The sequence below is a fragment of the Neolamprologus multifasciatus genome, chromosome 6, assembly GCF_963576455.1.
Source record: "Neolamprologus multifasciatus chromosome 6, fNeoMul1.2, whole genome shotgun sequence".
Classification (NCBI taxonomy): domain Eukaryota; kingdom Metazoa; phylum Chordata; class Actinopteri; order Cichliformes; family Cichlidae; genus Neolamprologus; species Neolamprologus multifasciatus.
This window is the reverse complement of record NC_140444.1, coordinates 15702978-15722247: the sequence shown is the minus strand read 5'-3', so window position 1 is coordinate 15722247 and position 19270 is coordinate 15702978. Positions and strand designations below refer to the sequence as shown.

General features: G+C 37.5%; 1 protein-coding gene across 1 annotated transcript in view; it reads right to left on the bottom strand.

Annotated features, from left to right (window-relative positions):
* The window catches only part of usp43a (ubiquitin specific peptidase 43a), a 126094-nt gene that overhangs the window by 17201 nt on the left and 89623 nt on the right, over positions 1-19270 (bottom strand). Inside the window, exons 9-11 of the mRNA XM_085161675.1 lie at positions 18362-18465; positions 12975-13052; positions 12699-12828 (exon numbers count right to left, since the gene is read on the bottom strand). Of these exons, the coding sequence (XP_085017801.1) occupies positions 12699-12828; positions 12975-13052; positions 18362-18465 (312 nt within the window). The remainder of the gene's footprint in view (positions 1-12698; positions 12829-12974; positions 13053-18361; positions 18466-19270) is intronic.

The window sequence follows — 19270 nt, the reverse complement described above, 5'->3', positions numbered from 1 at the left end:
ATCGAAAGAATGGTAAAAGGTTCACTTGTTTGTGACTGACATCTCAAAGATTGCTTGGACAGGAAAAATGCCTTTAGCTGCATCAGCTTGTCATAGTACTCAGAGGAAAAATGGACAACTTCACAAAAATTATTATATAAATAATGCCCTTAGGCTAGAAAATGTCCTGTGCACACACGCTGTCAGTTAATCCTACTACAACTGTCTCATGGCTAGAAATGGTAAAACCTAACATTTACGGTTGCTATGGTTACAGGCAGTTTTTGAAAGGCAGACAATAAGTCAGCGCTGCCCGCTGAGACTTTGTCTTGTTTTCAAAAAAGCAAAGCCTCTCTCACAAAAGTGCAGTACAACATGTTTGGATTCTCTTCCATAAAGAAAATCTATGTTTCCCTTTCACACACTGTTGCCCTTTGAGCTGCAAGTCTGATTGTGGGTTACACTTGCTATAGTAATAAGTGTAAACGCTAATCAAATCTGGCACAATGTGTCAATTCTCTGGCTGGCTTTTGTGCAGGGTCTCTTACAAATAAATAAACAAATAAAGCTACTGTTGGAGTTAGGGGTGTGGTTTGTGGCTCGGCAGAGGGAGAAGAGAAGGGGGAGGTGGTTCGGGGTTCAGTGCTAGCTGAGGCTGTTACATGTAGTCCAATCGCTCTCCCCTATTCATGTAGTAGCACTCCTGAACCAGAGGGAGAGGAGTTTGGAGTGAGAGGAACAACTGCAGGCTTACGAAAAGACGCGATGAACACAACGGGGAGAGTCGAGGTGCACAAGAAACGAGCGCTATACACACAAATTATTAGCCATGGAAACAAATGTGTCTGCCTGTAGCGTCGGGACGCACAGTGTATCTAACCTGTTACAACTACTTATTCTGTGAGTTCCCAAAGAGAGAAATTACTCTTGAATACCAGTGTCCACTGAGGCACATGCAGTACGACTGCTATGCTACTGTGCGTGTCAATGTGTGTGTACATGTACGACTACCTTTGTGAAGACTGGTTTTGGTTTTAGATCTTGGGAGGAAGGATTTTGAGAAAGTGGATAAGTTTTGACTATGACTTTGTGCTTTTTTTCTGAGAGCTTCAGAGGGTTAGAATTTGGCTTTAGGGCCAAGGTTTGGGTTCAAAATGAGATAATTATATAAGAGGATAATAAACTAAACCATAAAGGAGATTTCATCATGCACATCTTGCTACTGCGGTGGGAAAAAAATCTCTTCTGTGTTTCTTTAGAGTTTGTATAGATGATGTGCTGTTTACTATTGTTAGTACTGAGATTATACTGACATTTTGTTCTATGGTACAAAACACCATTATAATGTACAATAGACAAGTTTGAGCAACAGTATTGCTTGTATTTTGGGAATATAGTACCAACTCTGTTTATGGATAAGTCTACCATTTTGGGTTCGTTCAGTGTTTTAGATCAATGAGACTCCTGTCTGCAGCATTTCATGTTGCATTCAGGATGACCTGAAACGAATGACTGAGCCCATAAACTAATCAGGAAAGTGTTTTCTGAGGTCACAGAGAAAGGACACGCTGTGGGCCACTTCTCTGTGGTCTCATAGTCAACCTGAAGCTTTGACACAACCAGAGGAGGCACCACCTGCTGGCTATTAGAAAGAATGCAGACTTAAGGTATTTTGTTTTGATCTTTTTATTTAGACTTTACATGTACTACTTAGTTCATAAAACATTGTTTCAAAAAGCTGAAGGTTAGCAAATGTTTCTCCATTTTACCCTGACTTAGGTAAAATACATATAAAGAAAAAAATCGTATAAGTACTGATAAAAAAAAATGCTTTAACAGTTTAAAATATTTATATATATGCACTACTCCCTAATTCTTGTTTGTATGAGTGGATTTTTGGACACAGCTGTAACAGTTTTTCCTGCATCATTATATTATGTGGGAATAGATGTAAGCTATAACATGTTGATAAGTGAACCGTACAAAAATTATTTACCAGCTGCCAGCTTGTTGTTATAGTCTTACAGATGCTGCTAGCACAGATTTTGTTTTCAGAGAAACTATTTGCAGTCACTGTGCTTGGTAAGGTTATCCTTCTATATGCCTTCAGTTAATCCAAAATGCTGCAGCAAGAGTACTGAAGGGACTAGAAAGAGAGAGCATATTTCTCCCATATTGGCCTCCCTTTATTGGCTTCCTGTTAAATCCAGAATTGAATTCAAAGTCCTTTCCTCACATATAAGGTCTTAAATAATCAGGCCCCATCTTATCTTAATGATCTTATAGTACCATATGACCCCATTAGAGCACTTTGCTCTCACACTGCAGGCTTACTTGTTGTTCCTAGAGTATTAAAAAGTAGAATGGGAGGGAGAGCCTTCAGTGGAACCAGCTTCCAGTCACCGTTCTCACTCACTATGTGTTAATAGACCTCTCTGCACTGAATCATACTTGTTATTCATCTCTGTCTCTCTTCCACAGCATGTCTTTATCCTGATTTCCTTCTCTCACCCCAGATAGCAGATAGCCCCGCCCCTCGCTGAGCCTGGTTCAGCCGGATGTTTCTTCCTGTTAAAAGGGTGTTTTTCCTTCCCACTGTCGCCAAAGCACTTGCTCATAGGGGGTCATATGATTGTTGGGTTTTTTCTCTGTATGTGTTATTGTAGGATCTACCGTACAATCTAAAGTGCCTTAAGGTGAGTGTAGTCATGATTTGGGGCTGTATAAATAAAATTGAATTGAATTGAATATATGCTTCTTTATATTTAAACACTGGAGTTATATTCACCATCTAAAAAAAGCAAATCATTTTATTCAATTTTTCCTCTTTTTGCTTTATTTTGTGTTCTCATCTTTGTTTGGTTTGTGTCCTTGTCTCTTTCAGTTTGTTAAATTTTGTGAATTGTAGATGCTGCACTGTCATCTCCCACTGTCCGAGCTCCACTCCAGTCACCGTGCACACCTGGGGCTTATCAGCTCGTGCATGCCAGTGTGCTAGGTACGCTGAGGCATTGTGCTATGCTGAACTGAAGTTTATTCGTCATATCTTGGATTTTCAGCTTGCACAACTGTTAGTTTTGGACCAGCCGTCTCATCACCTCACTGCCCAACAACGTTTCTGTTGTTCAGTAATTCTTCTGCAGCACTCACGTGCCTGCTCATCACACCTTTCCTCCAACATTAGTGCTCTCTACCAGCACAGCTCTACACTCACCAGACTTTGCCTGCATGTTCCATCTTCTAAGACTCATCTTATCCACACCAACGGTTTTTGTTTTGTTGTTTATTTTAATTTTTTTTCCAATTTCCATCTCAGCAAGAAAAAGTGGAATAACTGTAACATGATGTAACATCCTTTGTCCTGAGGTCTATATTTTTCTCTTTTTCATACAAACAAACTCATACGACTAGTAAGGTGGAGAAAAACTCTAGTTTTCGCCCTCTTATAGATCTGTTTCTGGGCTCTACTAGTTCCTAAGAGAATCTGTCTTCTAACCTGTAAATGCTCCTCTATGTTGGCTTGCTGTTACTAACGCTACTGTTTGGTCCCAAACATGCATTTATTACTGATTTTTTTAGAATGTCTAAAACAACTAAACACTGTTAACAAACTGTACCTTTAAGGAAATGAATTCAACATTTGATGCTTTTACTTTATGTAAGTACACAGAATTTAATTAGCAGACACTATTTTAAAGCACATGCTATTTTAAAATATATTTTGTATTTTTTTTTATATATAATATTGAAATACAGTAATCCAATAATATAGAGTGCCATAAAAAGTTCCAGTTGCTCAGATATACTAGTGTTTTTTTTAAACTGCACAGTATATTTACCCATCTACGGCATTTATTTTCCCGTGGTAGCCACTTTGATTCTTTCACTTGTTTTGTCCACTTTCCAATGACAAGACTTCAGATTCTTATACAAAATAGATGGTGAACATTAAATTAGCTTTTTATTGTAAAATAAACCTTTTAAACTGTCAAGAGTTGTCAGTAGTCACTGCCCCACTTTCACAGCAGCTATGAAATTCTATTCAATCAAAGACAGCAACTGGTTGAGCATCCAAAATTCAAAGCAGTTTTATTATGTTAAGCATAACAAAAGTTATGCTTTTGAAGTTTGAAATGATGTAAAAACACTTCAAAGTTCTTCAGATTTGCAATTTCCACCGTCAGAAATGTTATTAAAATGGCAGTTAAGGGAAAATGTGGGACATTAAGATGTCTTTCAGGCAAAAACTGCAAGTCAGTTGGACAGAAAGGCAACACACGATCTGATACATATAGCAAAAGAGCTGCAGAGTAGTTTGGCTGACACGGGTTTGGTGTTGCATTATTGTTTTGTCCATGCTAATATACAAGCAGGGTTAACAAAGCTCATGAGAAGAAAACTTTACAACCTCACAGCCATGTACACAGTTCTCAAGAAAATAAGGAAACAAAAATCAGAAAAAAGCTAAGCAGGAGTTAACCCTTGTGATGTCCACGGGTCATTTTTGTCCTCTAAAGAAATCTTTTGCTATCAAAAATGTGTTTTTTATTCATTAAATGGTCTGAAAATAACAGAAGTTATTCATTACTATACTATGCGTGATTGGAATAAGTTTTAAGTAATTTGATTTATTTATGGGGTTTTTATTGGATTTTATAACAGCTGCTGTCCTCAGGGGTCAAAAATGACCCCAAAGTACAAAGTGTTGCAAAGAGCCGTATTTTCACAACATACTGCTTTCAAACATCTTTGATCTTGGATCACTGATGTGTGGGGTCAAGCACTGGTCATAACAACCAAAACAACAACAACAACAGGCAGCACAATGAGGAGGCAGGTGCTCTATATTCAATGAAAGTTTATTTACACAGCACCGAATCACAACAACAGTCGCATCAAAGTGCTTCGTATTGTAAGGTCGACCCTACAATAATACATACACAGAAAGTAGCTCACAAGCCTCCATTGCACTAGAGATTTGCATACTTTGATGAGCATACATTTTTTTACCATGTTGTGCAAAGCAATGACCAGCAGGACAAAGCACATATTGTCCTCTAGTATAATGAGGAGGGAGAATCAATGTTCAGGAAGATCCAGGGTTAGAAGATAATGAAAATATAGCCAATATTTAGAGCACATGTTAACCTTTCTCTGAAAAAGCACATCACCCACCTGCAGAAGTGGAAGAAGGCTATGAAGTGAAGGAAAGTGATGAAGAATCTGAACTATGTTCAAGTAGGTTCTCAGGCCTCCAGGGCTTGGTAGTCTGAGGAGCTTGGAAAGAAAGTGACTGGGCTTCTTGAAGTTTCTTGAATTTTCAGGATGTGAAACTGAAATAGAAGATGTGTCAGAGGACTGCACATCTTCTATTTTAATTATGATGAAGACAAAGAATCAAGCAGGAAAGAGGAGTCAGCTGAGACAGAGGAATATTTGCAGTAATGTGAGGAAACATTGATCTGGTCTTCTATCCTTCCCAGTGTCAGACGATGCATGACTCTCTCATGGGCCTCAGAGAAAGACGATCTACCACAGTCCAAGCACATGTGCCAGGTCCCATACTCCTTCAGTTACTTTTCTACTCGAGTACTGAAAGCATTACACACAGTGTATTCTGCTTGTATTCTGCCTTTGAACGTTTACATGCCAATGGATGCATCAGAGACCAAGTTGGGGTTCAGTAACTTGCCCAAGGACACCTTGGTAAGAACTCCAGACTAGAGCACACAGAGATTGAACCAACAACCATCCAATCAGCAGATGACCTGCTCTACAGCCAACTCAATGACGAACAAGGAGGGACAACGAGAGAGGAAGAAAAATGGACCGAATGCAGCTGTAGGCGTATGTGTGTGTGTTGATTCTTACTGCCGAGCATCCAGTAGAGTCGCTACGGCCAGTTTATGACATCCTGAGTCTGGTAGAGTAGTTTTAAAGGTGACACAAGATTAATCATAGAAGCACAAAAAGGATATCATTTCTTGATAAAGACACAATAGATGATCATCGTTCATGACACAAACGTGCTCCCATTTGAGGTGTATGGAGCAAGTGGGCGTGTCTCCTGCTGTGATGTCAGACCCTGGTACTGATCTGACTGTATGAGCACCAAGTCCCCTTCAGAGGACTCTGTCCAACAGAACATCCAAGTAAACCAGGGATGAGATAAAAACATGGGCAGCATGTGATGCAGGTCCAGCTGTACATGGAACATGCTAGTGTACGATGGCAAACCGTCTCCTGCAGTCAGGACACGCCAGTTGTCCCTAACATTGCAGAAGGTTTCCAAAAGAAAACAATCACCTGTAACAACTTGTTTACTGTATATGACCCTTGGCCTGCAAGTGCAGAAAGAAAGCTGTCCATGATGGGACCAGTGCAGAGGAATAAACCTGAGCTTCCTCCTGATGGGACCAGTACAGAGGAATGAACCTGAGCTTCCTCCTGCACTTGGGTAAAACATGGACACGCCTTTGTTCTTGCTTCAGGCTCTCATGTGTTCACTCAGACTCATGCCCTGGTGTCCTATCATGCCAAAATATAGAAAACTGTCAGGTAATGAGTTGGAATAAAGTTGAATAAAACCTTGAAACACAGAGATGGATGATATTTTATACTTCTTGCTTTATAAACAGTCAAAGCAAACGGGGTCATTTTTGAGCCCAGAGGACAACAGATGTGATTATTTGCTGCCAGTAAAAAACTTTAAGTAGTTTAAAAACAGCTTTCTAAATTAACTTTGACATAAACCCGTCTGTGATCATCTGTTAAAGCAACCGACTCTGGTTGTGAAACGATAATCACGATAACTGATGATTTAATTTATTTTTTACCCAAAAACAAAGAAAAAAAATCATTTTTATGAGGTTTTTATCAGACTTAAATTTGAAATGGAATAAAAAAAAATGTTTAAAAATGTTTGAATTAAGTTTTAATTAAAAGTGGGGGAAAAAATCGACTTCATATTAATTAAGTATCAATCAAACCAGATGGGGACATTTTTGACCCCTGAGGACCACAGGTGTGATTATGTGCTGCCATATAAAATTTATAAATGGTTCAAAAAAAACTTTCTCACTAAAGTTCAACATACAGCACTCTGTAGTTATTCAGATAGTCAAAATTATCTGAACATTTAAATATTTTATTTTCTCAATTTGTTTTTGCTCAAAAACACAGTGTACTTTATGTAAACAAGGTGTGGTGGCCCTAAAATGTAAAATGTTGGGTAAATTTTGTGTTAATGTGTTGGTCTTAAATAAAACTAAGGTGTAACACTGAATTGATTGACAATTTATAATTTATACTTGAAAAAACAGTCAAATGAAGTGGGGACATTTTTGACCCCTGAGGACCACGGGTGTTATTATGTGCTGCCATTTAAAATTTATAAACGCTTGAAAAAAAACTTTCTCACTAAAGTTCAACATACAGCACTCTTTAGTTAGACAAATAGTCAAAATTATCTAAACAATTAAATATTTTATTTTCTTGTTTTATTTACACTCGAAAACACAGTGTACTTTATGTAAACAAGGTGTGGTGGCCCTAAAATGTAAAATGTTGGGTAAATTTTGTGTTAATGTGTTGGTCTTAAGTAAAACTAAGATGTAACACTGAATTGATTGACAATTTATACTTTATACTTTAAAAAACAGTCAAATGAAGTGGGGACATTTTTGACCCCTGAGGACCACAGGTGTGATTATGTGCTGCCATTTAAAAAATTTAAATGGTTCAAAAAAAAAATTCTCACTAAAGTTCAACATACAGCACTCTGTAGTTAGTCAGATAGTCAAAATTATCTAAACAATTAAATATTTAATTTTCTTGTTTTATTTTCGCTTAAAAAACAGGGTGTATTTTTTGTAAACAAGGTGTGGTGGCCCTAAAATGTAAAATGTTGGGTAAATTTTGTGTTAATGTGTTGGTCTTAAGTAAAACTAAGATGTAACACTGAATTGATTGACAATTTATACTTTATACTTTAAAAAACACTCAAATGAAGCGGGGACAGTTTTGACCCCTGATCACCCCAGTTGTATGGAAATCGGGGGGACATTATGAGGGTTAAACATGTTTCTTTGACCACAATCACCAAAGCTCTGTTTGGAAAAACACAAAAAGAGTGGACTCCACTACATATTAGCAAATGTCATTCAGTTTGTTAAAGAAACTAATATAAAAGTTCTTTAACAGGACAAACATCCAAATCATAACCCATAGTCCACCATGAAGTAATTCATGAAACCCAAGCTGCTCTCTTGGAGAGCTTTCACGGTCCCTCTTCTGCACGCTGTGTGTGCCAACTTCTTTTTCCAGCCCAATATACTGCCTGTCACTGATAGTTTGAAAGCCTTTTTATCTCACTTAAAGAGGCAATATTGTGCAAAATAGCTTAAGTAGAATAAATACAGTGTTTGAATACAGAAAAGGTCACATGATTTACTTAAATAACTACAAAAATCTAAAATCTGTAGTCAATCAGGGAGCAATGTTTAATGCGCAATGAGACATTTGTTCCTTGACTTTAGCCTTTAAGATACCATTTCATCCCAGCCAGCATCAGCACCCTAAAAAAATAAAAGAGCTCCTCTCTCCAGAACCACTGGAAAAGAAAAAAACTCAGTGGCATTTCACTGGTGCTTGTACAAACATTAGTAGGTATTGTCAGAGAAAACAACATTTTTCTTTTCTTTTTGTTTCTTTTTTTGTAAAATGTTAACTAAACGAAAATAAACTGTATAAATATATGCAATGTAAAGTAACTATAAACTACTAGAAAGTACACATTTAAGGTCAATAACTGCTAATATAATGAAGTATCTTTAAATTAACTATACTTTGGGAGTGGCTGGGGGAATAGCAGACAGTCTCAGCTGACGATTTGGAGTAATGAGCAAAAACACTGACATGTATCCACTCACATCCACCCACGTCGACCTTACGTGCATGTCTTAGGAGTTTGGACAAAAGCAACCACAGAAAACTCACACAGGCACCAAGCAACATGTACCCAGGTACTTTAAGCGGTGTGAAAGACTGGCTGATGACATAATTGGTTTCTCTCTCTAGTTCTTTGTGTGATTAATAAAATTTATAATGGAACAATTACAAAGAAACCACAAAGGACTTAAGAGAACTCATCCTCAAAAGCCAATGCATGTCATAGGTTTATAACAAGTGAATAAGATCAGCACCCAAAGATTTTAGTCTTAATCTTGCTGGCGACCAGATGGGGGGGAAAAAAGAACAAAAAAAAGCACTGAATACATAACACAGCTCAGCTCTCACTTTCACATAGAATGTTACAATTTTCCACAGTAACAACGATTTTAAATCGGAACCATCATTTATCTTTTTAAATTTATTTTAAAAAGGATCCATAAGACAATCCTCATTAGGGTTTAAAAAAATACACAAAACAGCTACTTATCAGCAGGTGTTAGACATTTTGTCATTACCTCCAGCTCCTAAACTGACTTGGTTCTGTTTCTGTACAGCTTCTCACAGACTCTAAATACTCTTGCAAGGTTAACTTCTTATTTTTGAACAGCTTCTCTTTGAAATGCATATGCTTGTGACAGCTCTGTTTCTCAGTAGTGCACACTGTTTTGGTTGCCTGTTTCTTTTCTCTAACTCTTTTGTCATTTGAGACCAACCAGATGCATTTACATTGTATTCATCACCTAATCTTGGGCTTTACACAGCTGCACGGGTGTCATTTATTATCATTTACGAACAATCTATAACATCCTTTCCCAGATAGACTGTTTTTGTTCACTCTTTGAGATTTTACATAGTGACCTTTGGCCTTTAATCTGGATTTTATTGGCCTTGTCTTACCTTGAAACCTGTAAATTTTTTAAGGTATATAGAGCTGAGTCCTATAATCAACAGCCTAAGAGACAATACTTGCTAAAGTGTAGGAGAAATCATCTGGTGATGATAATGTGATTTCTACAGTACGAGTGTTTCTGAGGCCATTAACAAAAATGAAATGCAGTATTTGGTGTTAATACTAAGGAATAAACCTGATCTAACTCATGCAAAAAAAAAAGGGTTACTGGACTGAAAAGTGTTTAGTCAATGAGAGTATTAGATACATGCTTCAGGTGTTTCTATCTTGAAAACTGCATGTGTGCAGTGTATACAGCTGTGTCCTAGCAACAACTACCCCCCCCCCCCCCTTTCCTGTTTTCCATAGTTGTCATACTTGCATCTTTCAGACCCAACAAATTCAAATATTAGACAAAGATAACCACAATAATAACAAAATGTACATTTTAGATGATGATTTTGTGTATTAAGTGAAATAACATATCCAAGCCTACCTGGTCCTGTGTGAAAAAAGGATTACCCCCTGAACCTAATAACTGATTGTTCCATCCTTGGGAGCAAGAACTGCAATCAAGCAACTGCAATAACTGGCAATCAGTCTTTCACATCACAATTTTTCTTTCGAGAATTGTTTTAATTTAGCCACATTTGGGGGTTTTGAGCATGAACAGCCAAAGCATTTCAATGTGATTTGAGTCTGACTATCACTAGGACAAAAAAACTCCAAAAAGGTGGAATAGCTGCTGTGTTTTGGAGCTTCAGGGTATGAACTGATGGCCAGACATTCCCCTTCAGGACTTTTTAGCAGAGAGCAGAACTGAAGTCGCCCGCAACAAAGGTTTATTTAGATAGTGGGAGGAGCCTACTTCACTTTGTTGGGCATGTTGTATTCAGATGATATCTTGATTTAACAAGTGTGGCATGATTGATTTAACTTGATTTGATTTAACGGGGGGGGGGGGGGGGGGGGGGGGGTTGCTTTTTCACATAGGTCCAGGTAGGTTTACACTAGATATCTTTATTCCATCATTTAAAAACTGCACTTTGCATTTACCCACATTATCTTTATGTAATGTTAAAATTTTAAAAACATGTCATTGTGACAAATATTCAAAATTCTAAGAAACCAGCAAGGGAAGAAATACGTTTTCACAGCATCGTATGTTAGATATTGTTTTTGCTTCAGTCATATAAATATGCTTTAACTTTCCCAAGAACTGTAAATGGACTGTGTAAAATGAGTTACCCTGTGGTGCAGCATTGATATGCAGTCTTACTGCTGAACTGATGGCACTTTTTGCTTTTACGGCTGTGGCTGTCACTTGACTACTCTGGCCTTTTCATTCCATTATCCTTCTATCAACACAAACTCACCTCTCACTTCAGACCCTGTCATTTCACATCTGACAAGCTGATGCCCTCACTCCTTCCTGTCTTTCCTCTATCATTTGATCCCCACTCAGCAGCTCTTAATCTAAGTCATTCCCATTACATACACTCGCTCACTAGAACTTGCACCTTCAATGTCATCTCAGTGCTCCTTCCTTCCACTTTTGTTATCCCCACATCCATCTGGGTCTGTCATCTAGGCTTCTGAGGAGCAGAATCACGTCTCTGCCCTGCTTTCATTGGTGATAGCTAATCAGAGCAGGACTATCTGTTGTTGTGATTTGGTGCAATATAAATAAAACTGCTTTGAATTGAATAGCCAGATAACAATAGTGAACCCAAGTTTCGTCTGCCCTACACATGTTTATCACTGCTATGAAATTAAAGTAGTACTATAGCATGTGAATACGGCCAGCCAAGCATAAGTAATAATAGTACAACATTACCTTTCATTAGGTCTGAAAAAACATTAGGTATTTTCTCAGACAGCAGAAAGGATTAGGTGACCATTAGTCTAGAAAACTATCTGGATGTCAGAAATATTAGTCCTTGACCTGGAGTCATGCCCATGCGCAAGCAAAACAGGAAGGTAATGTGGAAGATCTTTCCCTCTCAGTGGCTGTTGAGCGGTACAATTAAGATTAAAATATGGCAAGTTTGTGTGCTAGTCTGTGAGACATGAGTAGCACCATACTGAGCATGTGTGTGAATATGACCTGATGAGAGAATACAGAGTCAGTTTGTGTGTGATGTCCTGACTAATCTGGGTTTGGATTTGCACACACACACACACACACGCCAGAATTGAAGAAACCTCCTGGATGAGAGGTGAAACATATTCACAAACCTAAAGTCCAGCTGCCTCTATTTTTTTTCCAGAGAACAGACACCACCCGACTGAAATATTACAGCAAGTACAGTAAAAGACAAGTACAAAAGCTAAGCACATAAAGTCAGCTCCAGGTATTAATTATCTATATCAGTTTTTTAAATCTTAAATATTAGACATGATTTCAGTACAAATTAATGCATTAAAAACTAGCATTGTGCATTAATAATTCAATAATTTATTATTATTATCATGTGCAATGCTGATTTTCCATTTGCCAATTGTAGCAAAATGCCAAAAAGACAGGTTAAGACAGAAAGAAAGAAAACTAAGGAGGATACGTGACATGTATTCTAGTTGAATTGGCAAATGCAACAGACCATCGTCTCTGTGTGATAATTTTATTGACATCTGTTGATTTCTGACATCAGACTACGCATATCAATAAATCAGTAAGCATGTAAGCAAGTAAAAGGTGCTGCTGTGGACCTTTTATTTTTTCTAAATACTTATGTGGCCTTTTTGACTTGGAGTGTAAATTAATATCTGGAGATTAAATTGCACTTGTTTCATGAAATTCAGGGAGATGAAACCTCCAATGCAAATGTCGTGTTATAACCGTGTAAGAACAAAAGCTTACTGTATTCCTCTTACTTACCTGTTCTTCTTTGGTGTACAGCTTAAAGCACTCATCCAAGGTACAGCTATGCTGCTGAAGGTGCTGCTGCTGCTGGTTCCTCACGCTCTCTGCATCTTTCACTACTTCCTCCTGGATGCTGCCAAATAAACTGGACCACACACAAAGTGGATTGGTCTAATTCAATGGCAGAATTGTGTTTACCATGTCACCCAAGATGACAACAGCCAACACTATAAAATTGTGAGTTCTGCACATTTTTAAAGCATTTTCCATTAAAATGTGTTCAGTCCTTACCATTCTTTGGTGCTTGGCTCCCATTCGATAACAAGCTTCACATGGGAGGGTCCACCTGGGCCACAGAACTTCAGAGCTCTACAAAACAGCGGAGAAAAGCAGGAAGGTTATCTTTTAACTCTGAATACATATTTTATGATTTTAGTTTTCTGAGTGTGATAGCATTCTGTGATCTTCAAAAGCCTGAAATAAACCACAATGAATGAAGTTTAAAAAAAAGAAAAAAGAAGAACGCTAAAATCTGTGTTGTTGTCATGCAACAGCTGCTCCTTTGACAGCTGCTATAGTGCATCCAGAGAGTACAGTGATGTGAAAAAGTGTTTGCCCACTTCCCGATTTCTTGTTGTTTTGTATGTTTGTCACACTTTAATGTTTCAGATCATCAAACAAATTTAAATATCAGGCAAAGATAACACAAGTAAGCACAAAATGCATTTTCTAAATTACAATTTTGAGTGTCATGGCAGAAGTTGTGGATACTTACAATATACATTTTTAAAAAAAGAAAATTTGCAAGAATTTCAAGCAAATGTTTTTCACCTTGTCATTTGTGTGAAAATGAATTTATTCCATTTAGGAATAAGGGAGTAAGATATTTATCTTCGTGCAAGTTATCAGCACATGCTTTTCCACATTAAAAACACCAGAAAAACACATCCTTTAGTCGACTCTTCAGTTTCAGTTCAAGCAGAATGAAAACGTGAGCTTCTGACTAATCGTATTAAAGCCCATCAATATTTGCACCTTTTACTTTTATTGTAATTTATTCCACCATAATATGCACACAAATATGTACACACTGGCAGGAGGATCACAGAGTGACAACGACCAAAGCTGAGACCTGGTTTCTCATCCAGGATTAGTATGCAAAAATATGATTTTTCTCTCTGCCCTTATGTAGCAAGGGGCACGGTGTTTATATTTCTGGGCTTACCTTCACTGCTTTCATCTCAGGAGGAAAGAAACAGCATCAGTATTCAACAGCCAAGTAGCTCTGATGGAAAGGCCAAGGTGCACTTAATAATTACTGAATGCTAAGGACAGAATGATGGATCACCACTGGCAGATTTTTGGAGCCATGTCAAAGGTTTTTCTTTTCTAGATGGACATGAAAGGTGCTTGAAAAGCTTGAGACTTCAAGCACAGCTAAATATTGACTGATTCTGACTATGAATAATTTCACTCCATCTGCAAAGCAGAACTCACATTGTTGTCTCAGTATTGTTCCCTACGGACGCATTTAATGCACTTGCTACTAGCAGATATCACACTTCTGTGACCTGTCAGCACAATAATTAGAGACTTTGAAAACTTTGAAAACACCACTGCCTCTACAGATGCTCTCGTCGAAAAAGTCATCGCACAGTTAATTCCTCTCGGGAATCATTTGAATTTCTTTAATTGAACGATTGCTCTGTGTGTAAACAGAGCACTACCACAAAATTAAATCGAATCCAGATCCCAGAGCATCAGCAGGAGCTCTGAGTGGCCAGTTAATTGTCTACAAGTTAATAATTATTTAAGTGTCACACAACATGCAGGAAAACATTAATTAACTCTTTAACAAGGTGGTTAGACAACAAGTTAATTGAAGCAATACATTTCAAACTAGTTTGTAAAGCAGATAAACACATAAAGGCACAGGCAAAAGACAACACATCTGTTATTTTTCATACTTTATCAGTCGTTTGATTTCCCTCTTTGTTGCTTTTCCAAACCCTCTACTGCAGCTGTTTACTCATGAGCCTTTCTGCTTTCAGTTTTGTCTTCAGCTACTGAAATGCTGCTCAGTGAGATCCGGTGACAGACCTGGTCGTTCAAAGCACTAGTTTTATTTTCAAAAAGCTCCCAAAAAGCTTTTAATGTATATTCTGGTCACTATCCAGCGGCCACACTGATCCAAACACTTTGCTGCATTAAGATTACTCTGAACAGAATATAACACTACGGACAGCAAAGTTTATCTTGTATCATTTCATTAGAGCCTTGTCGATTGGTCGAGATTATTTAGTTGGTGATATACTCGTATTCGGATTTATAATGGCCAATAAATGAAAATGAAAATGAAAACAGTAAAGAAGGGATGCAAAACAACCATGTAATGAATGGTTTATCCACCAGAGGGCGGTCTGTAACTTCCCCATTAGCAACATGATTACAACACCACAAATACAAAAATCACTTGAAGCAAAGTCAGGCAAAATCGAAAGCAAGCGTAACTCCAATATAGACAATATAGACAGAGAAAGAAGGTGACGACACCCAGCAAAGGACCGTGAGTCAGACTTCTTAAACTGCTGCACTGTTGTGTATAGTCACCTGCTCACCCACTGAGCCAAACAAGCAGCAGTGTTGTATTGCCCTGCTAAGGACTAAGGATATCTGCATGCCCATGCATCACACTGACACACTTTTATAAGGTATGTGGTACTATGCTTTGGATTATGAGCCATTGTAAACCTTCTCCATACTTTTTTCTTCCTGTTCTTGTGTTACAGGTTTTAGTTTTATCTGTCTAAATGATGCAGTTAGAGAACTGCTCTTATTGATTCTTATGTTTTTAGCAATATGTCATCTTTCTTTCCTTTAGGCTCACAGATGTTTTTTCCCCTATGTCTGCTTATGATAGACTGGGATAATGGCATGTTTACTTCCTGTTGAGCTTTCCTCACTTGGCTGGATATAAGATCATCCACCACTGTCGTCTTCTGTAGACCTCTAGGCCGTTTCTGTTGCTGAGCTCACTACTGTTTTTCCTTTTACAGAAGCATGAAACTTAATGTTGCAATTTTTGCATGGTTCTCATATATATGTTTTCCATGTCTTTCTGAATATTTTAATTTTTCTTTTAAAGTTGGAAAACTATGATTTACTTAAAATAGATTTTCTTTCAAATGCTTATCATAAAGAAAGAAATCGGCCACGATGAGTGAGTAAATGAAATATCCAGTTACATTTGAACCCCTGAAAATGGTAAACGGTGTATAAGAATTATAAAAACTGCAGCTCTATTTAAAACACAGAGTACAAAACACAACCATGGAAAATGTGCCCCCCCCCCCCCCCCCCCCCCCCAAAAAAAAAGGAATAAAAGAAGACAATATAAATGAGTGTGAGATCAACAGAAAGCATCTGCATTGTGTATCAGTTTCTGATTTAGTAAGATACTGTGAGCCTCTAAGGATTTAAAAGGAACCATTTGGAGAAGCAAGTTTGTGACATTTTCTGCACAGCATGTGGATCAATATTTGCACAACCACAGAAATTTAAATCCCTTGATATTTACAGTAACGAGCTTAAAACATTTTTAAACTTAATCACATGATCGCAATAACTTCTTTTCCCGTGTTTCTATGTTTCCTTTTACTTGTGTGTGCAGTCCAAGTGTTACCTCACTTATTATTTAATAGTGAGGTTTTTTTAGTTTTTTAATTTTATATATATATGTATATATATACACATATCTATATATCTATCTATCTATATATATATATATATATATATATATATATATATATATATAGATATATATATATATATATATATATAGATATATAGATATATATAGATATGTGTGTGTATATATATATATATATATATATATATATATACATACATATCTATATCTATCTATATATATGTATATATATAGATAGATAGATATGTTCACAACACAGATATGGACATTCTTCATGCAAAGCTCAACTACATCACAGCTATGAAATGAGCTTCAGCTGCCACCAAGAGGGCAAACCGATGCACATTTTCCCCAGACAGGTTTGTTCACACAAACACAAACAGACACACACACACTAGAAGCTCATTTCCTAGCCCTCGGTGGGAAGCCTAACCTTCACCGCAGCTTAGTAGAACAACAGCACAGATTTAAATATTATACTCCCCTTCCCGGCTGTACTACGACACCTTGACGTTGTTAATTACACAGGAAATAAAGCCTTTATCTTCATACTGTTAAACTGATATCATAGTTTGTATCCTTCAGTTCTATCAAGGTCCACTGGTTTCTGAAGGTATTCCTAGTTTTCGTCCACATGCCATCAGCAAGTATGACATTTTTTTTTAGGATTTATCTCTATACATAGGTACATGGCAATTTTACACAAGAAAAAAGGATACAATACAATATAATATTTTATATCCCAGAAGTTAAATATCAGCCCCACTTAACGTAATCAGGTATTTGTTAAAATAAAATAAAAACAAAACTCTGCATTTTTTAACATCATAAATTCTGGATACTGACTCCGTAATTGCTGGTTTCTAGAAAATTGTACAAGGAGAGGATGTATTGAACTTCCCTGACTTGCCCATGAAAGTCAAAAACATGTTTGATTAAATTAAGGCTTATCTCAGCATGGCTTCTATTTTTAGATTTCTCTCTGGAAGTCTTGTTTTGATCACTTCCAACTCTGCATCTGTAATCAGTTTTGGACTCCTTCCACTGTGTAAAAAGTACCCATGACAACAAAGTTGTAGGATGTCATATCTGCTGGGCATGGGGGCGATAAACGACAATGTTGGTGTGGCTAAAAAAGCACTACGGCAATGTGAGTGCATTTAAGTGCACAGGTCTGTTGATTTTGTCCCTCCGATCTCACAGGACCTAACACTAGAACTCCACCTTTGACTGTAGAGGCTGAAGTCACTATCCACACCGTGCAGCTGATGGACCTCCTCATGTGATGTGCGTTCTTGTGGTTAGGATGTTCTGTTTACATCCACTAAAGTCTGCGCCACATATATACTGGATTAAAAAAGATGCCAAACACTATAGCCAAAGCTATAGGGTAAAAAAATATAAGAACAATATAGATTGCACATTGAGGAAGCACAAAAGGACATGGACCAGGAGACTTGTCAGGGGAAATATGCTGACATGTCTGCTCTTTCCTTAGAGCACAACCAGTCTTTAGATCTCACAAGAATGATGTGATTAACAGAAACAGGTATTTTGTCTTCATCGGCCCTAGCAGACTACCTCACGCGAACAATAACACAGCATATAGTTTGACATCACAGAAGGAGAGAATGGCATACACCTTCATCAAAGGGTTTGTCTTGCGATGTATAGAAAAAACTACATTTTTTTAAAGTAGCCATGCATCTATGTGCAGGTCCTGAATCTTAGCTGGAGATGTGGCTCTATTTAGAAGTGATAATTCTAGTGGCACTGTGAGCAGTCCAGAAATACACAAGGGCCTGACTTTGATGGAGAGATTGGCCACACCTAAATTAGCAGTCATGCAGTGTAATGTTTAAAACTCAATAAATACATGGAAGAAGAAAAAAGTCAGCAGTTGCGGAACTATGATAACACCATGTATTCACATGTGTGTAGGTAGAATGTAGGTGTAGGTGTGGTGTACCTGTCAACAGCAGGGTGGTACAGTGGCCTGCTGTCCTGTGGGGACAGGTAGCTGTAGGCTGCCGATCCTCCCACCACTCTGATCTTAAACAACGCTCCAGCATTCTGGAAGGAGAGAAGGTCACACTATTTAATACAGCTGTGTCCCTAAAGAAGGACTACCTCAATAAATGTCATTTATGTGCATATAAAGCTGTAGACAAATATAATAAATTTTGAGAGGTGATGACATTATGATTGCAGAATATATAATTGAGATACTTTTAATGAATTAACAACAACAACAAAAAAAAGTTGAAGGACACCTTTGTAGTTTGAAACTCTGATTTTCAGCCTGGGTGCTCAATGCCTTACAAAGCAATGTGTTTTTTTCTGTAGTATGATTTAATATAGGAGTGTGAATGTGAATATTTTCTAGTATGTTTCTTTGTTTCTTCTGTACAAAGCCAATAGGGATGATTTGTTCTCTCACATTTTATTTCCTCCCATCCTCTTCTTATAATGGGCTACTGTATTTCTGATGCTCCATTTCCTTTGCTTTATATCACTTTTTATCATTTTCTGTCATGAAAAAGGCTTCCAAACTGCAATATTAATACTTTTGTTGAGTGATCTTTTTACAGGGATTATGTGTTTCTAAAAGGCCTTTCAACCCTTATTTAGACTTTATGTTCTGTACCATATTCATCCCCTCTCCCCAGATCTCATCCTTGTTGTGCAGGGCATCTCAACAAAAAGCCTCCATCAACCTTACTTTAATCAACTACTGACGGTGGGGGTCCTGTCACAATCTGCTACGTTTATCTGCGGCTTATATGCTATAAGAAGAGCTTATTGGTGTCTAACTACCCAAACACCTCAATTTAGTGCACGCACCTTTGCATTCATGTAAATTACATCCTTTACATGA